This window comes from Hippoglossus hippoglossus, chromosome 10 (assembly GCF_009819705.1).
Source record: "Hippoglossus hippoglossus isolate fHipHip1 chromosome 10, fHipHip1.pri, whole genome shotgun sequence".
NCBI classification, from domain to species: domain Eukaryota; kingdom Metazoa; phylum Chordata; class Actinopteri; order Pleuronectiformes; family Pleuronectidae; genus Hippoglossus; species Hippoglossus hippoglossus.
Window position 1 is genome coordinate 7,520,904 of NC_047160.1, and position 22,032 is coordinate 7,542,935.

Below are 22,032 nucleotides of genomic sequence, written 5' to 3' on the forward strand. Positions count from 1 at the left end.
AACGTATGGTAAAGATATATTCTGATTACAGACTAGTGTAAGTGGAATTAAAGCATTTACATTAAGTCTCTTGCTAACACAGTGTAAATCAGGTGTTAGCGATTTAAAATATCTAAAAGCTACACCTCAACACCTAAAGAATGAACACTATTACTATTCTAGAGACTGTAGAAACATACAGAGTTCAAAATATGTTAGCTGGAGCTCATTTACCTAAACAAATTAATCAGTGTTAATTGTTCATACTGTCATAAACAATCTTTACACAATACAACACAGTTTTCTGACTTGAAAGTAAACAGGAGCAGGGAATCTGCCAGGGGTCAAATAATATACAAGCATAGCTTTGAAGATATTAGATCATAAAAAACAAAGGTCGAACTCCCAACACCTGAAGGTGTGTCTCTAGCTTTTTCATAGCGTTTCCAACACAAATTTTCTACAACTTGTTTGATTTCCATCTGCTAAATAAAGCAACCACTGGTGACTGGCGTGACTGTTGTTCAGACTCGTGCAAGGCCCGACCATTCAGCCATTTGGTTTCATCGTGAGTGCCTAAGACAAGGACTGCACGGACAACAGATCCATGCATAAAAAGAAAAAACAACACAAGTAAATCAAGAAACTTTCCTTCCTACCACTGGTCTTCTGGGAATCTCTACTTAACCACTGCTCCATCTATCAGAGCAAGTCAGAGGCAGTGATTCACATTAACAACTCCGCTAATCTTTCACCCTTTCCACATCTTTCTCTCGGGTTGTGCCTTTTGATGAGCCGCAGTGTTGCAGTGTTTGATCTACTGCTTTTACTACAGATTCCACCTTGAAGCTATAGCCAGGTCTGTGTGTGTGTGTGTGTGAGCAAAGGAAATCTGAGTGAAAGAGAGCGAGATTGTGTTATGTTTAAGATTTGCAGAGACAGGCAGAGGTTTTTCAGACAAAAAGCGAGGACAAGTTACAGCACAGCGTGTTTATCACAAGGGAAGGGAAGAGAGGGGTGAAAACAAATAAAAAAATAAAAGAGGCACAAAAGACCTTCCTGGCTTGTCCCTCTACACTAGCCCTCCATCTTTCCACTGACTCATGGCACACAAATGAAAACAGACTTTAAAGGAGAAAATGAAAAACACTCTTTACTTAAGGCCAAGTGCTTTACCATGGGACACTGCACAAACACTGCTGTGCTGTCAGAGAAATTGACTACTGTTTAGCAATAAGGTCCTAAGATGTTCTACACGCACTGCTCGAGAGCCACCCACTAGTAGGGTCGACCCCGATGCTTCAAAGCTTTGACTGTTGCTATGGTATTGTGCATACAAAATGAGTACTCCAATGGTGCGTCTGTTCATTATTTTTGTTGTTATTATCATATATGCATTACAACAAATATCCAAATAATTCATGAAATAGGAAACACTAATCCAACATTACTCATTATGTATCATTATTAGCTATTCTAGTTTTGTGCGTGGCCGATCTTGTCTTACTAGCACTGACAGCAGCATTGCATGTGACCATGTGATATAAACTTACAAATTTCCACACTAACAAGATGTTGAAAAAGTCAATCAAAGTAATAAACTAAAGTAACTTCCAATTCAGTGAAGGTGGGCCTTGAAAAGTTCCAGATATGAAAATGGAAAATGGCATATTACAAATCGACGAGTTTGGCAAATGTTAACAACAGCTTAGCCATCTTGTAACTGCTGAGATGCTGCAACAAACCTCAAATATTTGCTGATATTACTCACTAATGCTTTGAAGCCCAGAGACAGCCATACAGCCTAGACTATCTAAGGATAATTTGATGCTTGGTTATGAGCATTTGCATGAGTAAGTTTCACACAACAAATCATGACGCCCCTCCCTCCGACTCCACAATAAAAGAATTCAAAAAATTCTACTTTGTTGAAACATACGAGAGCTTTTAAAAGACTTGACCGCAAACAATACATTTTGACGTTGCCAGTAAAAGCCAGCAAACCCCTCTTAAGGACAGGGAGCTCTTTAACAATGTTTATAACAGACATCCAAAAGCAGCTGAAGTCCACCAGATGTTGCGGCAGGACGGGGCCCGGCGAAGCCCCCCCAGGCAGAATGAGGTCAGGTACAAGATCAGGTTTCTGGAAGCTCACAGCTACAAAAGGGCAACAAAGATTCTGATATACCTGTTGGGCTTTACGAAACTAGACACCAGCGTGGCGGTGGGAAGAGAGCCCCTCATCGCTGACCGTCAAAGGGACTAGAAAGTCTAAACCTAACGGTACAATGGTTTAATGGGCCTCAGCCATGGATGGCTTAGTCCCTCCCTGATGATATACTGAATCTGTCGATGAATCAAAGCTGTTTTCCTAATTTTCTGCCAGTGGAACCCACCCTCAGAACACACAGGCCAAATCATTTACAGCTTTGGAGCCATCATTTAACAAAGTATTGATCTTTCATCTGTGCCTTTTTTTTCTACCATTACTTATCAGCCCCTAGCCAGCAGGACGTCTGCCATTGTTTTCTTCATGTTTAAAATTTTTGTTTTGATGACCTGCTTTTAAACACATGGCATCAATGCGTCAGTCAAATTCACAGAGCTACGTGAAGCAGCCAAAGACCCGCCTAGTTAGTTTCTGTTTGAAAGAAGAAAGGACTTTTGAAGAGCAAAACCTGAGGTTTTGATCTCAAAGAATATAATTTATATGAAAATAAATCAAAGCATGAGCAGCACACAGAGGGATTAGGTAAATATTAGGAAAACTATTATGCTAACTGCAGTTTGGAAAAGTGAGCTAAGTGTGAGTGACTGCCTCGTCAGTGGGAGTCTTGATGTAGGCCTTGGGAGTAATTAGCAGGGATTACAGCCCGCCTGGCCTGCACCCAGCACTAGGGTTTCAGCCCAAACACCCAGGCAAGTCCCTGGCTTCATTCCGTAACCACACTGGCCTCTGGAGAGTCACACAAATCCTAATGATGATCATGACTATCAACACAGACATCAACCCTACTGTGGCTTCATAGGAAATCAATTAACTTTGGTTGAGTTACACCTACATCATAACCGCACCACTGGCAGATCCGCACTGAGATGGCTTCAGTCAGTGAGTGAGTGGAGCGGCGGCGAGTAGGAGGAGGGTGGGGGTGGAGGGGTACACTCCACCCCTGCAGTTTGGGATCAGAGCACACAGCCGTGCGCCACACTCCTCACAGCTGGCTGAGTGACACCAGTTCCGAGGTGATCAACACAAAGGAGACGCACAGCAGCTCAAATATCAGAGCGACAAAAAATATTACAACACGAAGAGTCAGTTGCACAAACGGACTTCAGCAACCAGAGGTGTCGTACGATGGAGGCAGAGGTAGTTAAACAAATTCGAATAAGTGCCAAGACAATTAATTAGAGAGGTCCTTAAGTGTTGCATTGACTGTATTAATAAGCTATGTCACCTCACAAAGCACTGTGGATGTTTATACAAAAATATGCTGCACTCAGATACTATTCTGTACGTAGTATCAAAGGAGAAAAGGGTTATTGGTGCTTCCCAGCAATTAGATATCAAAGCTTTAGAGAGATGTGTGTTAACAAGAGATGCATTCTAGTTGGCCCATGCATCATCCAAAAGCCTTTCTTCACAGAGAAAACGGCAAAGATAAAAAGCTGAGAATAGATGAGAGGGAGGTAAGTAGGCTGAATGCAGCAGAGCAGGAAAATAGCAGTAAACCACTGTTGACGGTGGAAAAGTGGAAATAACCCAGAGTTGAGGAAGAAAGGAAAGGCCAGGAAATGAAACAAAACCTCCCAGAGGAGCTGCTAAAGAGCGAGCAGTGGGGGAAAAAAATTAACTGATGTTAGTCGGGATAAGGGGGAAGGGGGGTGGGGGGGCTTGAACAGCATGCTAACAGGACGTGTTAACAAGGAGTTTCGGGGGGGGTTACTTCCCTCAACTCAAAGTAGGGAAAACCACAAAGCCAGATCTGAATTTCTCACAGTTTGCATCAGACAAAGACCAATCCAGATCCATCAAAATACAGAGTCAAAGTTTAACTGTGGCCACTCTGCCAAAAATGATCTGTTGAGTCCTTTAGTTAAAACCTTTGTGTTAGACAGAGACGTGTGCTGTAAGTTACTAAAGCCCTTTTCAGACATGACCTACAGGTAAAATGCGGAGAATATGCTACGGAGTTTACCCAGAATCTGCCTTTCACACATGCACAAGACAGCGGGAGGTTCTCTGCACAGACGGGTTCACAACAGCAACAAATCCTCTGCATTATTCAGGCGAGAGGTGGAGCAGCCCGGTGCAGCTGGCTGAGGCAGGAAGTGACGTATTAACTCTGCTGCGTAGATCATATGATTTTGTTAACAGCACCCCAACATCCGTCATCAGCTCTTATCACCACAAACTCTGACATATTCGTTAATGTCTTTTGTTTGCTTTTTCATTTTTGCGTCAGTGGCGCGTTTGAAGTGTCCAGAACCCCTCAACCCGATCTCTGTGAATCCAGCGGGGGATGTGTTCTCACATCGACTTTGCCTAGATTTCAACGGATTTTATACTAGGAGACCAGGCGGATAAAGTCTGTAAAAACAGACTGTCTCACTCTTGACATTTGCATTCACACATGCACCTCCTCCGGAGACAATACGTAGGATCTGTGGAGTCCAGTACATGTCTGAAAGCAGCTTAAGAGGAGCAGGCTGTACGTATAAGCCTGTATGTTGGAGTGAAGATGAGTCATAGTGCATGCATGCTTGCCTCCAGTTACCTCCCCAGATTCCCTAAGCCTGTGTCACACGCACACAGTGGCTCTCCGGCTCCTGCCTGGTCCACCACTTCTCCTGGATATTCAGTCTGACACGCCACCGTACAAAACTCTTTCCTGTCACTCAAATCCCCCCTCTCATTCTCTGTATGCCTCAGTTAGTCCCTCCTGCCCTCTTTGTTGCCATGTGTTCCCAGCTCTGGGGTTCCCTGTGTGCAGGTCTTGGTGGTCCGGTGTGGAATGCGGTGAGGAGGGGGGAGGTAGGCCGGCCGAAAAGGGGTTGCTCAATTGTTCCCACACACAGCAAACCACCCCCTACTGATCTGTCGCTCACTTGGCCATTTGGGGGGGTCAAAGCAAAGGATGCAGAGAGATGGAAATACAAACGCTCAGTCCACACACACACACACTCACACACAGCCATTGAATTGATGCTACACCCAGAGCATACTAAGCGAGTGAAAGAGGGAAACTTAACATTCCACAGTTGTTGAAGAAGGTGGCTACCCGAGCAGCAAATCAGGTCCAACATGGCAAAATCATTCCGTCCACCAAACAAGATCCATGGAACTAAAGCAGGTAGTTTTAGTGCAGCCAATTTTTGTGTTCACTGTGATAAGCAGATTTGTTTTGGACAAATGATAACTCAATGATAACTGTTGCTGGCAGAGCAGAAAGGGACGCAGTGAGAGCCGCTGATCGCAGAGCTGCCGTGCTGTGATCACAGGAAGCTGATAAGAGTGGCGGGTACAGCAGAGCTGGCAGGCACGTGTAGCCAGCCTCCCTCCCCTGGCCCCATCTGGACACTGAATGTCGCAGCTAGGCTAACCCCAGGTTCACAAGACCTCAACCTCATGATACCTAAACTCAATTATCCTGAAGGCTCGCCATGAGTTACAGGGGACATGTCACAAATACGGAGCAGGGAGCAACAGGAGCCTTCCCTGTATCACTGCTTTCACCTGATCTCCAAGGATAAGACCAGAGAGGAGCAACTCCAACCACATACAACATATTTATTGATTAGCGAATCAACAGTTAATAATCAGCAAGTCAATATCTATGATGATTCATAAATACACCTCTAACATTATTGAGTACTTAAGGAGCCCTGCCCAGTCATCCTCGTGCAACCTGCAGACAAAACAAAAACTGAAGTCAGCAATGAAAGCTGAGATGATTGTATTTTTAATATGTTAACTATACCGCCTGTTTTCAAAAAGGTAAAAAAAAAAGGCATATTAAGGAGAGTTAAAAAAAATACTTGGTAAAGTTTCAAGCCAACAAGCTGCAGAAGTCTATCCCATCTCTCAGGAATGTTATCAGAGAATGCTTTGGCTTTAATAAGGGATATTTAATCTCAACCCACACACTTTATCAATTTTCTCTTCCAATTAATCACTGATATTCATGTTCGCAAAAAGAATTCCTCTTGGAAAAAATTGTTGTTGTGCCAAGAACTTTCTGTTTAAACTGAAAGCAACTCAACAGCAGTTCTTAACATTTACAGCTTACTTACCTTTTTTCCAAAAAGAATACAGATTTACACCACTTTTTCCACCAGCAAAATTGGAATTTTGCTACTACTAATCCAAAGCCACACTATGAGTAATTCTTTATTTACACTGTACTACCATGAGTCAGACTTTCATGAGTATACGGCACCCCGCACACCTGTGGGAGGGACTAAACGGTTTCTTGAATGACACACTGCTCGACAAAAAAACGAGTTTGGGCTAAAGGTGTTGTTCTTCTTTTAAGGACCATTCAATAACAAATAAAGCTGCAATGCTAAAACCTTTACACACATTAAAAGCTTTGTTTTTCTTGGAAAACACAGTTTTGGGCCCAGAAGGTTAACTGTGTTTCAACTTGATTTGATTCAATTGTATATCTCATGGAAGAATACAGTTTCACTAACTTAACATTTTACTCAGTTGGTGGTTTGAACAATGATGAAAGTAGACAAACACACAAAGTACAACCACTAGGCACAATTTTCTTCATTGCAAAGTGCTGCACTCAAGATAAGACTTGCTTACCCTAATGATAAGACTGGCATTGTTCTTCACATGAAACATAGAGGGCCATCTATATTTTATGGGATTGACCTTGAGAGGCAAGTAAGATGCTTGGTTGGTAGTTTATTGGTTAATTATTACAGGCGTTAAAATACAAGGGCAGTCTTACACAGCAGAGCCACTCAAATATTGGACTTTGAGCTTTAAAGGCTCACACAGACTTTGCATGCCCAGTTTCCCGCTCTTATCTTATCTGCTGAATGTCACTGCAATAACACAACCTGTTATTTCCCAAAACCGTAATGATGCAGAGCATGCAGCCAGCAGCCAAGGGGGAAGGAGCCCTCACAATGTGAGACTGCAGAATGTCTCGGGCTCAGCGAGAGGCCAATGTGCTGAGGTCATGCACGCTTTGAGTTTCAGTCATAATGCACTGAACTGATTATGAGGAAAGGGACGTTCCTTGTGCTGAAGGGAGGAAAAACGACCCTCTTCACTTTGATCTCGACCATTGTCCCATACCTGACGCATGACATCAAGCCCAACTGTCAGAGTAAACCAAAACAGATTTTGCTTGATGAGCTACAAAATGGGAAGCACAACATCCAGCCCAACAACGAGTAGCCTTTGACATACCAATCTGGTGAGAGTTAGCTGCTCTGCTTTCAGAGTGAGCTCAAAGAGCTGGTCCATGTTGCAGCTATGCAGCAAATGATCAAATATAACATACCTACTATCAGCAGATTTCTACAGACAGTAAAACCACCATTTACATTCTTTATGATTGCTTACAATATTTATCTGTCATCGATAAAAGTGTGAGTGTGATTTATTTCCCATTTATGTGAGGTATTCAACCACAAGCCCTAAACAAGAAACTAGGGGGAAAAAAAGTCTTGAACTGCTTCCACGTGAGTGGTAAAAGATTGATACCATGGGATCAACGAGGAATTCACCAACTGAGCCTGCTGTTCCTCTGTATCCCTTAATTCTGCCTATGCTAAGGCAATCAGGGTTTCCATTTCAGTTTTACTGCATTAAAACATCTTTATTGAATCTCGAGTCTGGTTTCGGCTGAGCCTGTCGGAAATTTGAGTGGTAACAAACATTCTTATCTCTGTGCTGCCAACAATAACATGATGTTGAATGTTGTAAGAGGCGAGTTTTGATTCCCATGTCTCTAATAAAGACTCATATTCCACCAATCAGATTTATGATGCATGTATCAAAAGGAGGTAAACATTTCAAAAAATACTTCCAAGACGACTGGCAAAGATACTGTATAATTTTTAAGTAGGTCTCCTCTGCTACATCATACTCAACAGTTATGGTTAAAATAAAAGTGGTACATATTGTGACTGCACACTCTAGATTTATCTGTGGAACTAAATTATTTCATTGCATATGTTGTGTTATTTATACTCCTGCAGATGTTATACACATTTGCTTGATTATCAACTGTACAATTGTGTTATATACATATCCAAGTAAGTAATGGTTTAATCCTTGCTCAACCTCAAAACTAGTTTTGACTGTGTTATGGTTAGGAAAGAATTAATGTTAGAAGTTTGACCTGTTACAAAGAGAAGCAGTGAAGCTCTGACAAACATGACGGAAGTTCAATCAGGCTGCACATCTGGAGCAATTTCTCCACAGCGACATGAAACATTTCGAGAGTGCAGAGCTTTTGTGTCTGCTTTTTGGAGCCCCCCAACACTCCTTAATGACAGTAGACCCTGTTGCTTTCTATGGATCAATTATCTCAGTCTCTCTCAATGACAAAGGGTTGCTCACTGAGGTCGGTCCTGCCCAGGGCCCAGACATACACCAGGAATCTATTGTAAGAAAAAGGCACGTGTGTATACAACACAAACCTGCACAATAAAACTGCCTTCATTCATTCCTTCTTTCAAAATCCAGAGAAGCCAAGACAATTAGATCCGACCAATGCAGACATGTTGGGGTACTCTCAATGACGTTTAGCATCACAAAGACATGCAGGCGGAAAACAAAAGGGACCTATAGAGTTGAATGAAATGCGGGGCAAAAAATTATTTCACCGCCTCTGTGACAGTTTGGTCCAAATCAAATTCTAATGAGCTGCTGTGGCTTCAACGGAAAAGGACAATCTGAACATCCTCTTACTATGCAGCGTAAACAAAGAGGACATATACAAACTGGTCACCCTTGTCAGAAGAAATAACACAGTGAACACTCCTGAGAGGTTTGTGTTAAAAAAAAATACATAAAGATAAAAAGGGGAAATGGTTGTATGTGGCAAAATGCCAGATTAAGCTAATTATTCAATCCAAAGTGGCTTAAAAAGGGGAAACCAAGACCCTAACCTGACAGTAGGCGTGCCCGGATGACCTACATCTACAAAAACATCCTTCTAAAGCCACAGCAAAAAACTGGACTGATTTTAGGTGGGTGAATATATGTGTGCATATTCATTTTAACCACCATAAAAAATGAAAAGGAAATCAGAGAAGGGAGGGATTTAAAGTATGCAGGACACAGTGGAATTTCAAACCCCAACCCCCTTCCCTTGCTCCCCCTCGAGCCTTCACTGTAAAAGCCCCTCTACATGAGTTTCCATTACTTGGGTTTAACTCATGATTAGCCCAATTAATTTGCCTTCTCACCTCTCGTCTGCCTGCTAACAAAGCTGTGCTTATTTATTACGGAGCAGCCTTGTTTGGGGGCCTTCCATCCTGTCCTGCAGACAGAAGTACAAGTACAACGTGTGCCTTCAAAGAAAATGTTAAAGCCATAGAAAAAGAAGAAAGAAAAAAAATCACAACTCCAGCGAAAAGGAAAAAGTCATAAGCCTTGTTCACAATGCACAGCAATGTTTACTAAATCACTGCCGGCTGCCCGCACTTCACAGCCATAGGAGCCCGTAGTGAGGAAGCCTGGAAATAAACACAGGCCTGGCTTCTTTCAGTGGGGGAGCCGGGTGGTGTGTTGATTATAGCTCTTTATTGTTATGAATTACCTGCAAGTATTTCCTAGATGAGGACTATATTTACTCACTGGAGCAGTGAATGGCTGCCACACACACACACACGCACGCACACACACACACAGCTTTCCTGGAGAATTACCTTACACATTGTCACTACTTGTCTAAACCTTAAACCGACCATGTCCTAAACCAACCTAAAAAACATGTCCTCACCATAACATTTTACATTTTACACTAAGGGGAGTTGCTTTCTGTCCCCATACAGAAGATAAGATTTAGATTAATAACTGGACCACTGTTCTGAAGAAGTTACCCCCAAAATGTGGCACTGCTTCATTCCCCACACTTTAACTGTAGTTGCCATGTAACACACACAAAAGCACCATGTCTGTAACATTAACCATTTATCTATACTGACAAAATGTCTGCTAGCAAAAAATGACCGATTAACTTTGAAGTTTCAATGACTTACAACGTTTTGCCTCAAAGAACTTGTGGGAAACTTTTTGAAAGTTAGTTATAAGTAACAATGACTGCCTCGGTTGTACTTTGGGAGCCAACATGAGGTCATGTGGACATATTTGACCGATTTAACCCGGTTTCTCTTCATGCTAACTCTGCTAGCTTAAAAAGTTCCCAGGAGCCGTTGGACCACCGGGAGACCACCCCGGGACCGGGGGTCGTCCTCCGGCCGCACTTTGGGAACCCACTGCTCCGGACTGACTGGGTTTCAGGTTAAAATTGACAAAAAAAGAAGAAAGTGTTTAAAAAGACTCACCGTTGACTCCTTTGTTGGGGACGTCGTTGACGTTGAAGCCCTTGGAGCTGTACGCGGCACGGACTTCATTGCAGTTCTTCAACTTTTGCTCCGCAGTCCCAGAAACAGACAAGACAAGCAGGGTGCACACCACACACAGCAGCGTCTTCATGGTGAGGCAGGGACGGACAACAGCGACAGAAAACTACGAGAGGCTCGGGAGAGTGAGAGGAGCAAACGATGGCCGCGCAGGTAAAGCTAGGACAGAGTTGGAGCGACTCCCACGCTGAGTTTCCTCATGGAGACGCTGCTTTCTTCAGCTCCACCGACACTTCATTCACAGCGGCTCCGGGGAGGCCACCGCTCCGACAACCCGGGCTCCGAACACCGAGGCGAACACCGCGCACACCTCGTCCCTCTGGAGGCTAAGGTGCGTGTCGAGTCCCGGACTCAGAGGACAAAAACACGGAGAACGAGACAGAGCAACACTTTGAAAAACCTGTAAAAAAAAAACTTTTCTCTCTAACTCTCTAACTTTCCTGCAGCGCTTCACAGCCTCGACGATAAACCAGGGCGACGGCGGCAGCAGCAGAGGAGGAGGAGACGCCGGGAAAGTTGTCTTCTTTTCTTGTCTTTCCCTTGTGAACGACGGGTATCTGTGAGCGAGGAGCCTGCACTGTGCCGCTGGCCGTGCTCAGAGATCCAGATGCGGGCAGAAAACCCTGGTGGACGCGCAGGGACGAGTGCGAGTTCCGGGGGGACAAAGAGGTGGAAGTGAGAAACACCAGGGGTGGAGCGCGGAGCGGGGACTTTAAACCCAGGATCTCCCCCCCCCCCCCCCCCCCCCTCTCTCTCTCTCGGTGATGGTGTCTAGACTTCAGCGGTAAGTACCAGGGCTTGAAAATCAGGACTGGAGCTACGAGGGTGGAGCTGTGCTGCGGCACAACACGAGGGCTCTGCTAGTGTTGGCCCGCATGACGCGAAGTGGTGGAAATCACAAATCTCTTTTTATTGCAGACCCCGGTTTGACCTGTGTTTTAACAGAGCTCCTTATCTGCCGATGTGCAGATAAAAGACTCTTTGAAGTAAACAGACATCCCTCATCATGCTTTCACTGTCCTAACATAAAATGAGAGAAGTCATCAGTGGTGATAAAGTGTGCTGGGGAATCACCCCATGCATTGTTAGTGAATCTTATCCATGATGATTCAATTTGATTTGTATGACACCAAAGCACCACGTGATAATACAATAAAAAAAGGAATACAGATTGATATAAACAACAGCGACAACAATAATAATGAGCTAATAACAAATAAATAAGCAGGTTTCTCAGCTGCTGCTACTGCTTTTAATGTTTCATTATCACGCCCATCTTATATGCCAGTGTGTGATAATGATGTGTATTTTATATTTATACTTTTTCATTTTTATCTGCTCTGTTTTCTTAATCCTATGTAAAGTGTCTTTGAGCATTGTTCAAAAAAAAAGTACAAAAAAATACATTATTTCAATCTGAATCCATTTTTAATGATATGTAAAGTTTCTGAACATTATTAAAAGTACAATACAAATAAAATGTATCGTTATGATTATTAAAGTTAACATAAAATAAATATAAAAACTAAAAGTAACTTAGAGTAAATTAAATAAATGAACCATCTCCTAGTAAAGTTGAGAAGTCACAATGAGCAAACCCCAGAACCCGACTCAGTGTGGGCCAGCATCTGACTCGACCGGTTGTAATAGTAATAGTAGTGAGGATCTTTTTGTTACATCTTTATTTATAATTAAAAAAAAAATCTAAACAAATTATAGCAAAACAGCCATGTACATGAGAAGAAAGCATGTGACACATTTTCTGTCTTAATCAAAATTTGTTATTTCTGTCCAGCCGCTATAATCCAGTGGACCTTGGTTTGTTTAAAATCCTGAGATTAAAACGTGGCTAGTGTTACAGTAACCATGGAGTCCAAATGACAGGCCTGCTCCTTACACAAACACGGGTTAGGCTGCATGTGTCCTGTTAGCAACGGGGCAGTGGTGGTGTTTTTAATATGCAGCTGCCTGTCACATAGAGCGCCCAGTGTTGTAAACTACAGTAAACAGAGGAATGGAAGCGTGTCGCAGCAGCTGTACGTTGATAGAGATGACAGAAATGGGAAAGGTATAAAACAGTCACAATTCATGTAAGGCCATTAGATGGGGAAACACACTGAGTATCCTGCTGCTGTGGCGTACAGAAATAAACCCCGAGACCCAAGTAAAGACTGTCATCGGTCCTCCTGCAAAAATCTATCACAGTCATGTTTTATGATATATTTTGTTCCTGTTCACTTTTTCTATTCTCAGGCACAAGTTTGTTTTATGTGCTGTCCTGCTGCTTTCTGCCTCTGACCTTTGGCCCCTCGCTGCATCTAGTTTCACTGGGGAAAAAACAAATTAAATTCAGATTACACTGACAAGACAAGCAGTCGAAATCGATGGTGATTAAAGACTGTGTTTAAAGAAGACGAGCAAAGTAAAGGTTTTCAAAGAAGCATAACCCCTCACATCATGTCCACGTTGTCTCCTCATCTATCGCACATACTCAAAAACACATGTTCTAATAGAGTGTCCAAAATGGATGTGTAGAGTTTTATAAAATGCAACAATACTACTCCTGTCTTATATACAAATCCTCTAATTTACAGAAAAAAAGTCGTAGTAAGACTTTCTACCCCCTGTGTTTAAACATGCCTGGACTTGTGGGGTTCTTCTCTCTCTCTCTCTCTCTCTGTGTGTGTGTGTGTGTGTGTGTGTGTGTGTGTGTGTGTGTGTGTGTGTGTGTGTGTGTGTGTGTGTGTGTGTGTGTGTGTGTGTGTGTGTGTGTGTGTGTGTGTGTGTGGGTGTGTGCGCGGACCTCCATTGGGGGTGGTGGGGGGGGTGCAGCACTCAGCAAAATGACATTCCTCCTTTTGTGTCCACATTCCTCAGGCGGCTCCATTCATTCTGTGTGACTGCGGCGGCTGCAGGGGGAGGCCGAGGGGTTTTGCCGAGGAGCAGGAGGAGGATGCCGGGAGCTGTGTGTGCATGGGAGAGCGTGGGCCCGGCGCTGCTCTCAATGGGCCAAACAAAAGGTAAGAAAATGGTCCAGTGCCATGGTAATTAGACATGAATGAGCTTTGAACGACGTGACATGTCTCTGTTTTTCTCTCTCTTAGGCACAGGAATTTCAGCATCCAGCTTGGTTAAAAAAAAAAAAAAAAATGGGCTCGGGTGCACGTTCAAAAGCACCTGAATTAAATTGTTATTTTAATTTCTATGCGTCGCTTGATGACCCCTCAGGCTCACGAGGGTAGCCAAGCCCCAAACATCTCTGTGGGACCGTGAAATAGTGCTGAAATACATATTCATAGGGAGGGTCAATCACCCAGGCAGAAAATGCAACAATTCCTGATAGTCAGCTTTTCCCCCTGTTCCTGCTGACTAACATCAAATTGACCTTTCACTCTCATAATGCGTGCTGTTTCAACATTGCCCCAATATTACCCTAAGAAAACACATGAACTCTGCATTTGAATGGGCCTGTTTGCCCTTTCTCCAGCCTCGCATTAGCATTCAGAGTATAACCCCCACCACCACCACCACCAGCAGCACCACCCTGGGCTTGCCACTGCTCTCTCTTGCAGCCAGCGTTTGCTCATCTCTTGATAATCAGCCTCTCTTTTCCATCTAAAAGGCCGCAAATCCAGTTCAGGAGAGAAAAGCACAGCTGGATAACAATGGCATTTTTAACTGGATCTGGAGAGCAGAGGGTGTGTGGGTGTGAAAAGTTACAGCAGAGAGGCAGGACGGCGGAAACATTTTTTAAGTGTATTTGCAGTGACAGGCGTGTTTGTGTGAGGAGCTGTGAGTGATTGGCCTTGTAAGGAAAGTAGACAGGCTTTAAAAATGGAGATGAAACACAAACAATTAGGACTAATGAAGCGAGTTCCATTGTTGGGCTGCGGATGATGGTCTGTTACCTGGGTAATAGGTGACACTGGGGGTCAAACTAATGGGGGTTCAGTGTGAGGAGAAATAATGTGGTCCATTATCAGCTGGGAGTGAGGAAAACAGATGCAGAGAAAAAACACACATAACTCAGATGCTGCTTTGCAGATCCTGAGAACTACGAGCGGAGTCCAGAGACACATAAATCAGAAGATTCACGAAGGGCTTTGAAGTGGATCAGACATGTGAAAGGCACATTAAAGTAACATATATACTTGCAACATATACATGTCCTATTCATAACCTCTGCGGAAAACATTCTATTTTCCCTTGGTTATGTTTCCTCGCTCTGTAAGTACAACTCCACCTTGAATACCTGAATATGTGACGTTCAAGGTGTCCCAGAAAGTACTTAGTGATCTGTCATTTGTGTTTTTGGTTTATGCAACTCTCTGCTGTTCTTCACTGCTCCCTCTGGTAATACCTTGCTACATTTCCCAGAAGGATTTTGGACAGCCTCAGAGAACTTGTTTGAAGCTGACCTTAAAAGCACCAATCTAACAGTGTATATTTTCCCTTATTCATATCCTGATTTAAAATCTGCCTGACAATTAAACTGAAATGCAGTTTTGTTCCTCATCATTCATTCAGCCTGACCCTGTGTTCATGAGCTGATTTCTTGTTGGGAGGAGGGTCAGTGTATCCACCTGTCAACATAACCTTCAGTTGACATGGAATGTGTGGGAATAACATCAAACCATATCCATCATATTTCTATAACTTTATTTCTATACTTTTCACGAATGGAGCAAGGTAATCCCACCCTCTAAACTCTGATCAAACAGTTGTTATTCTAAATTATGGAAGAAGCCATCAAGGCCAACACTATCTAAAATGACTGGACCTAACTCATGTAAAGTAAGAAGATTTCTATTCTTACCTGGTGGGAGTATCAAGAAAGGAGCTACCCCGATAACAGGACTGACTCCCGACTGCAGCTCGCTTCACCAAAAGATCTCGAATCTCGTTCATCAGCATCTTTTCAACAAGCCGACTCACCTGCTGTGAATTCTCTGGACATTTTCCCGCAGCATTCTCACATGGTCTCACTCAGACATTTTACACACATTTTACTCGGGGGGGCTGGCAGGAAAAGTTCCCAAAAACATGTCTGAAGCAACTGACTCTGGTGGTGAAGATCTCACATACAGCCCCTTTTATTGAAGCAGCTTATAGTGAAAAGCATTGAAGAAACACATAGACGGAACTGATTTTTACAATTTTAAAGATTTAACGATCATAGTTGAGTAGGAATTCAGCACTTCATCATTTCAATGTAAATTATAGCTGTTAACATTAGCTAGTTGCTGTTTTCTCCTGGTCCAAATGGTGGTATTAGATTTTTACTGTCCTGTATCATTGAAACTGTACAGGAAACCACAGAGAGGAACAAATGCAACAAGAGAAACTGAGAAAAGGATCCGACAACAAACTAAGAAGAGAAACCATAGCGGAACAAAACCTGAGCAGGAAGTGGGACAAGACCTGGTCTTTTCCAATTACTGTAACTGTGGATCATGTGTAAGAGGAGAAAGCAGCAGAAAAAGCATTACAGAGTAAAGTAGTTTTTCATTTGGAGAAAAGACGTTATGCCTTGTACATAAGACGTGCTGCATTTCAATCCTTTCTGTTGTTTAAAGTACCTGGTATTTGATTCTGAGGAAGTGACAAAAACAAACCGGGACATTTGCTGGTGATGCCTCAGATCTGAGGCCTGCACCGGTCCAGTTTTGCCATTCTGCACTCGCTCAGAGCTCAGCACTAACCGGCCCATTCTATTCTAAAGGCAATACAGACCCAAACTGGCCTGTTAATATAAATCCCATGAACCAAAAGGTTATCTACATACATGGGCCACATGGTCACTGATGTTGTAACCCATCCAGACTCTATTTACACAGGCCTTACACCATGGCTGCATCTGAGGTTATCTGCCGCTATGTGTTGGTACTGTCCCATCACAGTACAAAATACTTCATCAGTCAGCTCCTACTTGTTGTTGATGGGATGCAAAATGACACAAAGACAGTCGCTTTGCATAATCATCTCTCCACAAGTGACTGCCCCACTGCTGTGAGCCAGCTGCATTCTCACATAAGATTGATGATACATTGAGGGCTGAGAGATTTTGCGGCAGCCACACAAAAAAATCCTGGTGACTACTTCAGGATAATAAATATTTCACTGGTTTAGAAGTTAGAAAAAAAGTACAATTTTTTTAAATTTTAACAATAAATTAACTTTAATTTAATTTCTGTTTTCTTTTTTAACATTTACATAATGTTACCCATGCTGGTTCCGGAAATTCCTGCAAATACATATTTTTTGGCATTAGAAATCATTTTTGGCAGGTTACCCACATGTGTTCACCAGTTAGGATTCAACAACATCAGAATGAAAGTCTGTGACAGTTATGGGGTTATTTGCTAACTGTCAATCAAATCTGATCAAACACAGCAACACAGTCCCGATGAAGCAGATCGACTTTGTTTTTCTGTTTTTCCGCCCAAACTTTAGCCAGGATTGCTGCTTATATAGTTACAGAGTTTTAATATTACAGACTTGAAAGTTGAAACCAAGTTTTCGGGGACTTTAATGTGATGTGAGAGGGGTTACAGCTTGGATCTTTCTCGTCAATATGCTGTATATTTGCATATCAAAAATATGTTTGAAATCATATTTTTTATGACTTGGATAAATGCACTGTTGACTAATAAACCAAGGCTCCATCTCATGAGAAAATACTGAATAAATAAAATATGAACAGCTTATCCTTTTAAAGGTTCCTTGGGGAGCTAGTAGCAGCTGAGGCAGGTCGCCAGCGTGTCACAGGGCACAGCGCCATAAGCTGTTTTCAGACATGCACTAAATTCCGGATATTATCCAGGAATCTTCCGGAGGGGCTGTATGTGAGAACGCAAATGTCCCAGTCAGTTGCTCTGGACATTTTTACTTTTCCTGCCAGCCCCCTGGTAAGTAACCGGAAAATATCCGTCACCTCATGTGAGAATACAGCAGGAAAATTCACACCGAACAAGGAGGCGTGTTGATGACATTTCTAACATGTGACAAATGCAAGACTGAAAAATAGAAGACAAATATCTCGGGATGAAAAAGAGCTCTCATACAAACAGAAGACATTGACAAGGATAAGGGTGATAAGGGCCGACGTTGTAAAGAAAAACACAGGATTTCATACATGTCCGGCCTCCTGTATATTCGACATGGTGCCACCCCTGGCCTGAATGTTCCGCACATTATCCTGTTGCCGTGAAAGCATGTGACCCTGACAGTCTCCTGCTGCGTTCTTCATGTGTGAAAGGAAAACTGCTTCAAATATCTGGACCCAATTTTCTGCAAATTATCTGGAGATCATGTTTGAAAACAGCTCAAGAGTCCATCTCATGAGAAGAAACACATATCAATCAAATATAATACACAATAAATATCATAAAGAGACGCGACAGCACAAACAGTAAATCATGTTTAGTTTATTTTACATTGTACTTTCCCCAACAACATTCAACTGAAAAAAAAGAACATGGAAAATAAAAGAAAAACATGTCATCCTCCATTCCTGGTTCTGTTCCTGGCAGCTATGTCTGATGTCAGGACCCTAGTGCTCTGCCTGCTGGACCCCTGACATGATTCGCTGGCACACCCATGTGGAGCAGAGCCATTGTTGCTGTCATGAGTTAACACCTGTGCTTCTCCTGACATGAGTCAAATAGTCTGGAGTGAGTACAGTCAACACGTACAGCTGTGAAGTCAGCTGGGTGGCGGCAGCACATACAGCGCCGGCTTTTAATTAGCCTCTCTCCCCACATCCATCACATGTCTTAGCAACCAGGGAGCTGGAATCCACTTTTCACAACAAACTAAAATCAACAAACAAAAGGAAAAAGAAGAATCTGGCGTCTGGTTTAAACAAAACATCGAAGAACAAATAATTCAATAGAAAGGTAACATTAGTAGAATGCAATTTACACACGTTTATACATATTTACATTTCACATCACTCCTTTCTTCACCGACAGTGCTAAAGAATGAGCTAGAAATGCTTCACAGTCCGGCCAACAATCTAGTCCACCAACAAAATGTTCTTAAAATGAAATATGTCAATATTATAAATCAACATATTTTTGTAAACATGGCACCAACACAGAGAAACATACATCTGTACAGTTATCAGGCTGATTTGTAGACCGGCGCTCAGTGGATAGCCCTTGAGTCTTTTATAGGTTTTTAAGTCTCATATAGGGCTGTTACTGTTAAAAAAAATCATGATCAGCGTTACGAAATAAAGCAAACATTAACAGCAGCAGTGAAAAAAATAAATAAACACTTGCATTGCTGGGATCAGTCTGAAATAATATAGATATCACAGGGACACAAGGAATGAGAGCGAGAGGAAGGAGATTCAAAAGAGCATTTGAAGGTTACAGGGCGTCTTTAACTGAAGCTTTCACCTTGGCTTTCTGGGATGTGGAGTTCACGTCAAACAAGCAACCAGCTCAGTTCCCTGCAGGAGATTCTTCACTGCCACAGAGGAAAGTAGCAGAAGCTCTTCCTCTTCCTCCAACGTGCTCCTGCTGGGCAATAACTTGTTGCAGGCTGCGAAACAAGTACAGTTGAGTGTCTGTTTTCCCAAGAAGTGCTTCCCTTACGGGCCCCATGTCAGAGTTGACTAATGATGGGGGGTCTTTGCCACATTGTAACTATAAATGTCAGTATGAGGGCAAAGAGGAGGTGAGGCAAGAGGCGACAAATATAGTCACTACCACATACCTCTTTTTACACCAGAGTAAGCAAGTATATGTTCAGCCTGGTGTCACATTTCCATCACTGCCGGAGCCGGAGCTGATGAAAACCTGCATCTACTGCGGGATACCCAGGATAGAATGCTGATTATATCCATTCACATTGCAGACAAAGCCAGAAGAAAGTGGGTGTTAGTGGGTTTTTTGACCAGTGAAAAAGAGGGTATAGTGAGAGTGGACCAGAAAATGGGTTTCTTATTTACACAACGCCAAGGGGTTATCTGGTGTGCTTTAATACGTTTGTTGAGTGATTTTTAATAAAACAAAACAAGTTCTTTCTGAGACGTGTTAAAAGGAAAGAAAAATGTACCAATTTCTGTAGTTCATGCTTCCTTTCGATGAGCCACAGTTTTCCATGTTCCACAGAGTTTGTATTGAATCCTACGGTAAAGAGGGGATGGGAGAGTGTGAGTGCACAGGTCAGTGGAGACATAGCAGGAGCAGAGCGAGCGTCACAGGGAGCGTCAGGACCAGGTAGCTCCTCCTGAGCGGAGCCGTGGGTGAGTAGACACCTCCGACGCCGGCTGTGGCCAGCCGGGGGGTCAGCAGCTGCTCCTGGAAGGTGAAGTCTTCCATTGCCAGGTTATCAGCGAGATCTGAGGGCGAGACAGACAGACGGAGGCAGAGAGATGAGATAGTGAGAGGAGGCAAAAGAATGAAAAACACGAGAGAAACAGGAGGAGAGGATGGAGACAATTAGAAGAAACACGGTCACAAAAGCTGAAAAACACGTGTGGTATGTCTGTCCTCCTGCATGATGTCTCTCACAGCTGTTCAAACAATGTTACATTGGGAGAACGAGAAATCCAACCTCCACATATAACCAGATGTCGCATGTTATTGCTGTAGACACATGTTAAATCCCACAGACATATATTTTACTGAGAGTGAGTGCTGAAATGTGTACTTCAGTGGTTTGATGCTGAAAACAAAAAATAAAGAAAAAAACCACAAACTGACTGTATGAGCTCATGTCTCAAAATGTATGTCATCGTATATATATATATATATATATATATATATATATAACTTTAATGTAAAATGAAATCAACAAATCTACCTACTTGTGAAAGGATGATGGGAATGAAATAGCTATCTAGTTCAAAGTGGGGAGGGGAACAAATGAAGCCTATTTTACTTTTGGATTGTATGGATCACTGGCTGCATTTTACACATCACACGTAAAATCCGATTTGCCATTTTTTGCTGGGAGATGCAAATATGACCAGGATCATGATATAGATATATTATCTTTGGTCTAAAGAATTGTGCATTCACATGCTCCTCTAAAAGTCACATTTCCTGAGTTGTGAAGTCATTGTTCCGACTTTGGTGTGTTCATGTGTTTGACATTAAAACTTGCTATTTTGAGTTGATTGTAAAATTATGTTAATTGGTTTATTAGTCAGCAACAAATCAAGTAAATTGTGAACAAACATCAGCTCTGATTGGCTACACAGTCACTTTACTCCCCACACAGGCTGCTATCGCTTCTTAAGGCAGATTTACGCTCCGTCGTGGATGCGAACCCTCAACTCCTCCCACCGACCTCTACCACAAACATCAGCCTACACACCAGGGTTCAAATTCACATACGACGATATTATCAGAAAACATAAAAAAGGACAAACGGATTGCGGCTGTGCCACAAACCTTCCTTAGAGGCATCAGCAACTCGGCATCTTGTGTAACATCATCTTTGGGACCGTCTGAGTTATTGTTCTGACTTGAGGTGGCATTCATGTGAATTTTACAGATTATTCCAAAACCACATGAATGCACAAGAGGATCCGATTTGGTTTAACATTTCTGTATCCAAAGGAATTATTGTGTTCTTACTGAGGGACATTGCTCTTGTGTCTGTGCATTAATGACGGAGCAAGAGCCAGGTGCTAGTTAGCTTAGCTAAGCAGAAAGACTGCGAGCAGGGGAAGCAGCTGTAGACACACAGATAACAGAGGTTGTATATGTGTAGAAAATAAAACTAAACCTCCACTTTTCTGAATACAAAATATGTACCCTTGGATCTGATACAATGTTTTAACGTCTGTGACTCTGTAGAGTGAATATTATCATCACCAGTGACTAGAAGTCAGGATGCAGAGAAGTCCTGCGGCAGTGCTGTCAGGTTCATGCACTCCCTCCCACATGCAGCCATTTTTTATTTCTGTGATCACACTATGTTTTCACTGTGTCGTTAATCATGCACGTCGTTGCGTGTCTGCAGTGAGCCTCTCTGGGACTTAGAGAAAATAGTTAGTTATGGGAGACAATTACACCAGTGTGTACACCGGTGACCCCCGTCCACTGTGAGCAGCCTGTCATCCTTAACTTTCACCTCTCCCTACACAACTACTGTAAATATGCCCTCAAGCAAGGCACTTAACTCATTTGCTGCAATTGGGCTTTTCATTTAACAGCAGACTGTGGTTAGACGGGGAAACTCCCAGGTGTAAGTGTGTTCCTTTTTGGAGAGGAGGCAGAGGTTTTGTTGAATACTTTATTTAGATGAAAGTTTAAAAAAGTAAACAGCTCTCTCGCTCTTAAGATTTCCATGTGAATTCTTCCTAACTCCTCACTCGCTCCTGTATTTCCTCCCTTCTTCTCCATCTGTTCTGTACGCCGCAGTGACTTCATGGTCACCTGCTGCTCTGCTGTTACTTACTGCTGCTCTGTATCC

At 42.7% G+C, this 22,032-nt stretch overlaps 2 protein-coding genes and 1 long non-coding RNA gene across 3 annotated transcripts in view; 1 reads left to right on the top strand and 2 right to left on the bottom strand.

Moving 5' to 3' along the window:
- The window catches only part of gpc4 (glypican 4), a 31,522-nt gene extending 20,244 nt beyond the window's left edge, over nt 1-11,278 (bottom strand). The window contains exon 1 of the mRNA XM_034597769.1: nt 10,519-11,278. Coding sequence (XP_034453660.1) covers nt 10,519-10,669 — 151 coding nt within the window. The 5' untranslated portion in view covers nt 10,670-11,278. The remainder of the gene's footprint in view (nt 1-10,518) is intronic.
- LOC117769128 lies at nt 11,233-15,266 on the top strand. Its single transcript, XR_004615157.1, has 3 exons — nt 11,233-11,380; nt 13,474-13,616; nt 13,701-15,266. It is a non-coding gene; the product is annotated as an uncharacterized LOC117769128 (long non-coding RNA).
- Nucleotides 15,267-18,003: 2,737 nt separating this feature from the next.
- Nucleotides 18,004-22,032, bottom strand: part of gpc3 (glypican 3) — a 115,475-nt gene continuing 111,446 nt past the window's right edge. Inside the window, exon 8 of the mRNA XM_034598224.1 lies at nt 18,004-19,948. Coding sequence (XP_034454115.1) covers nt 19,773-19,948 — 176 coding nt within the window. The 3' untranslated portion in view covers nt 18,004-19,772. The remainder of the gene's footprint in view (nt 19,949-22,032) is intronic.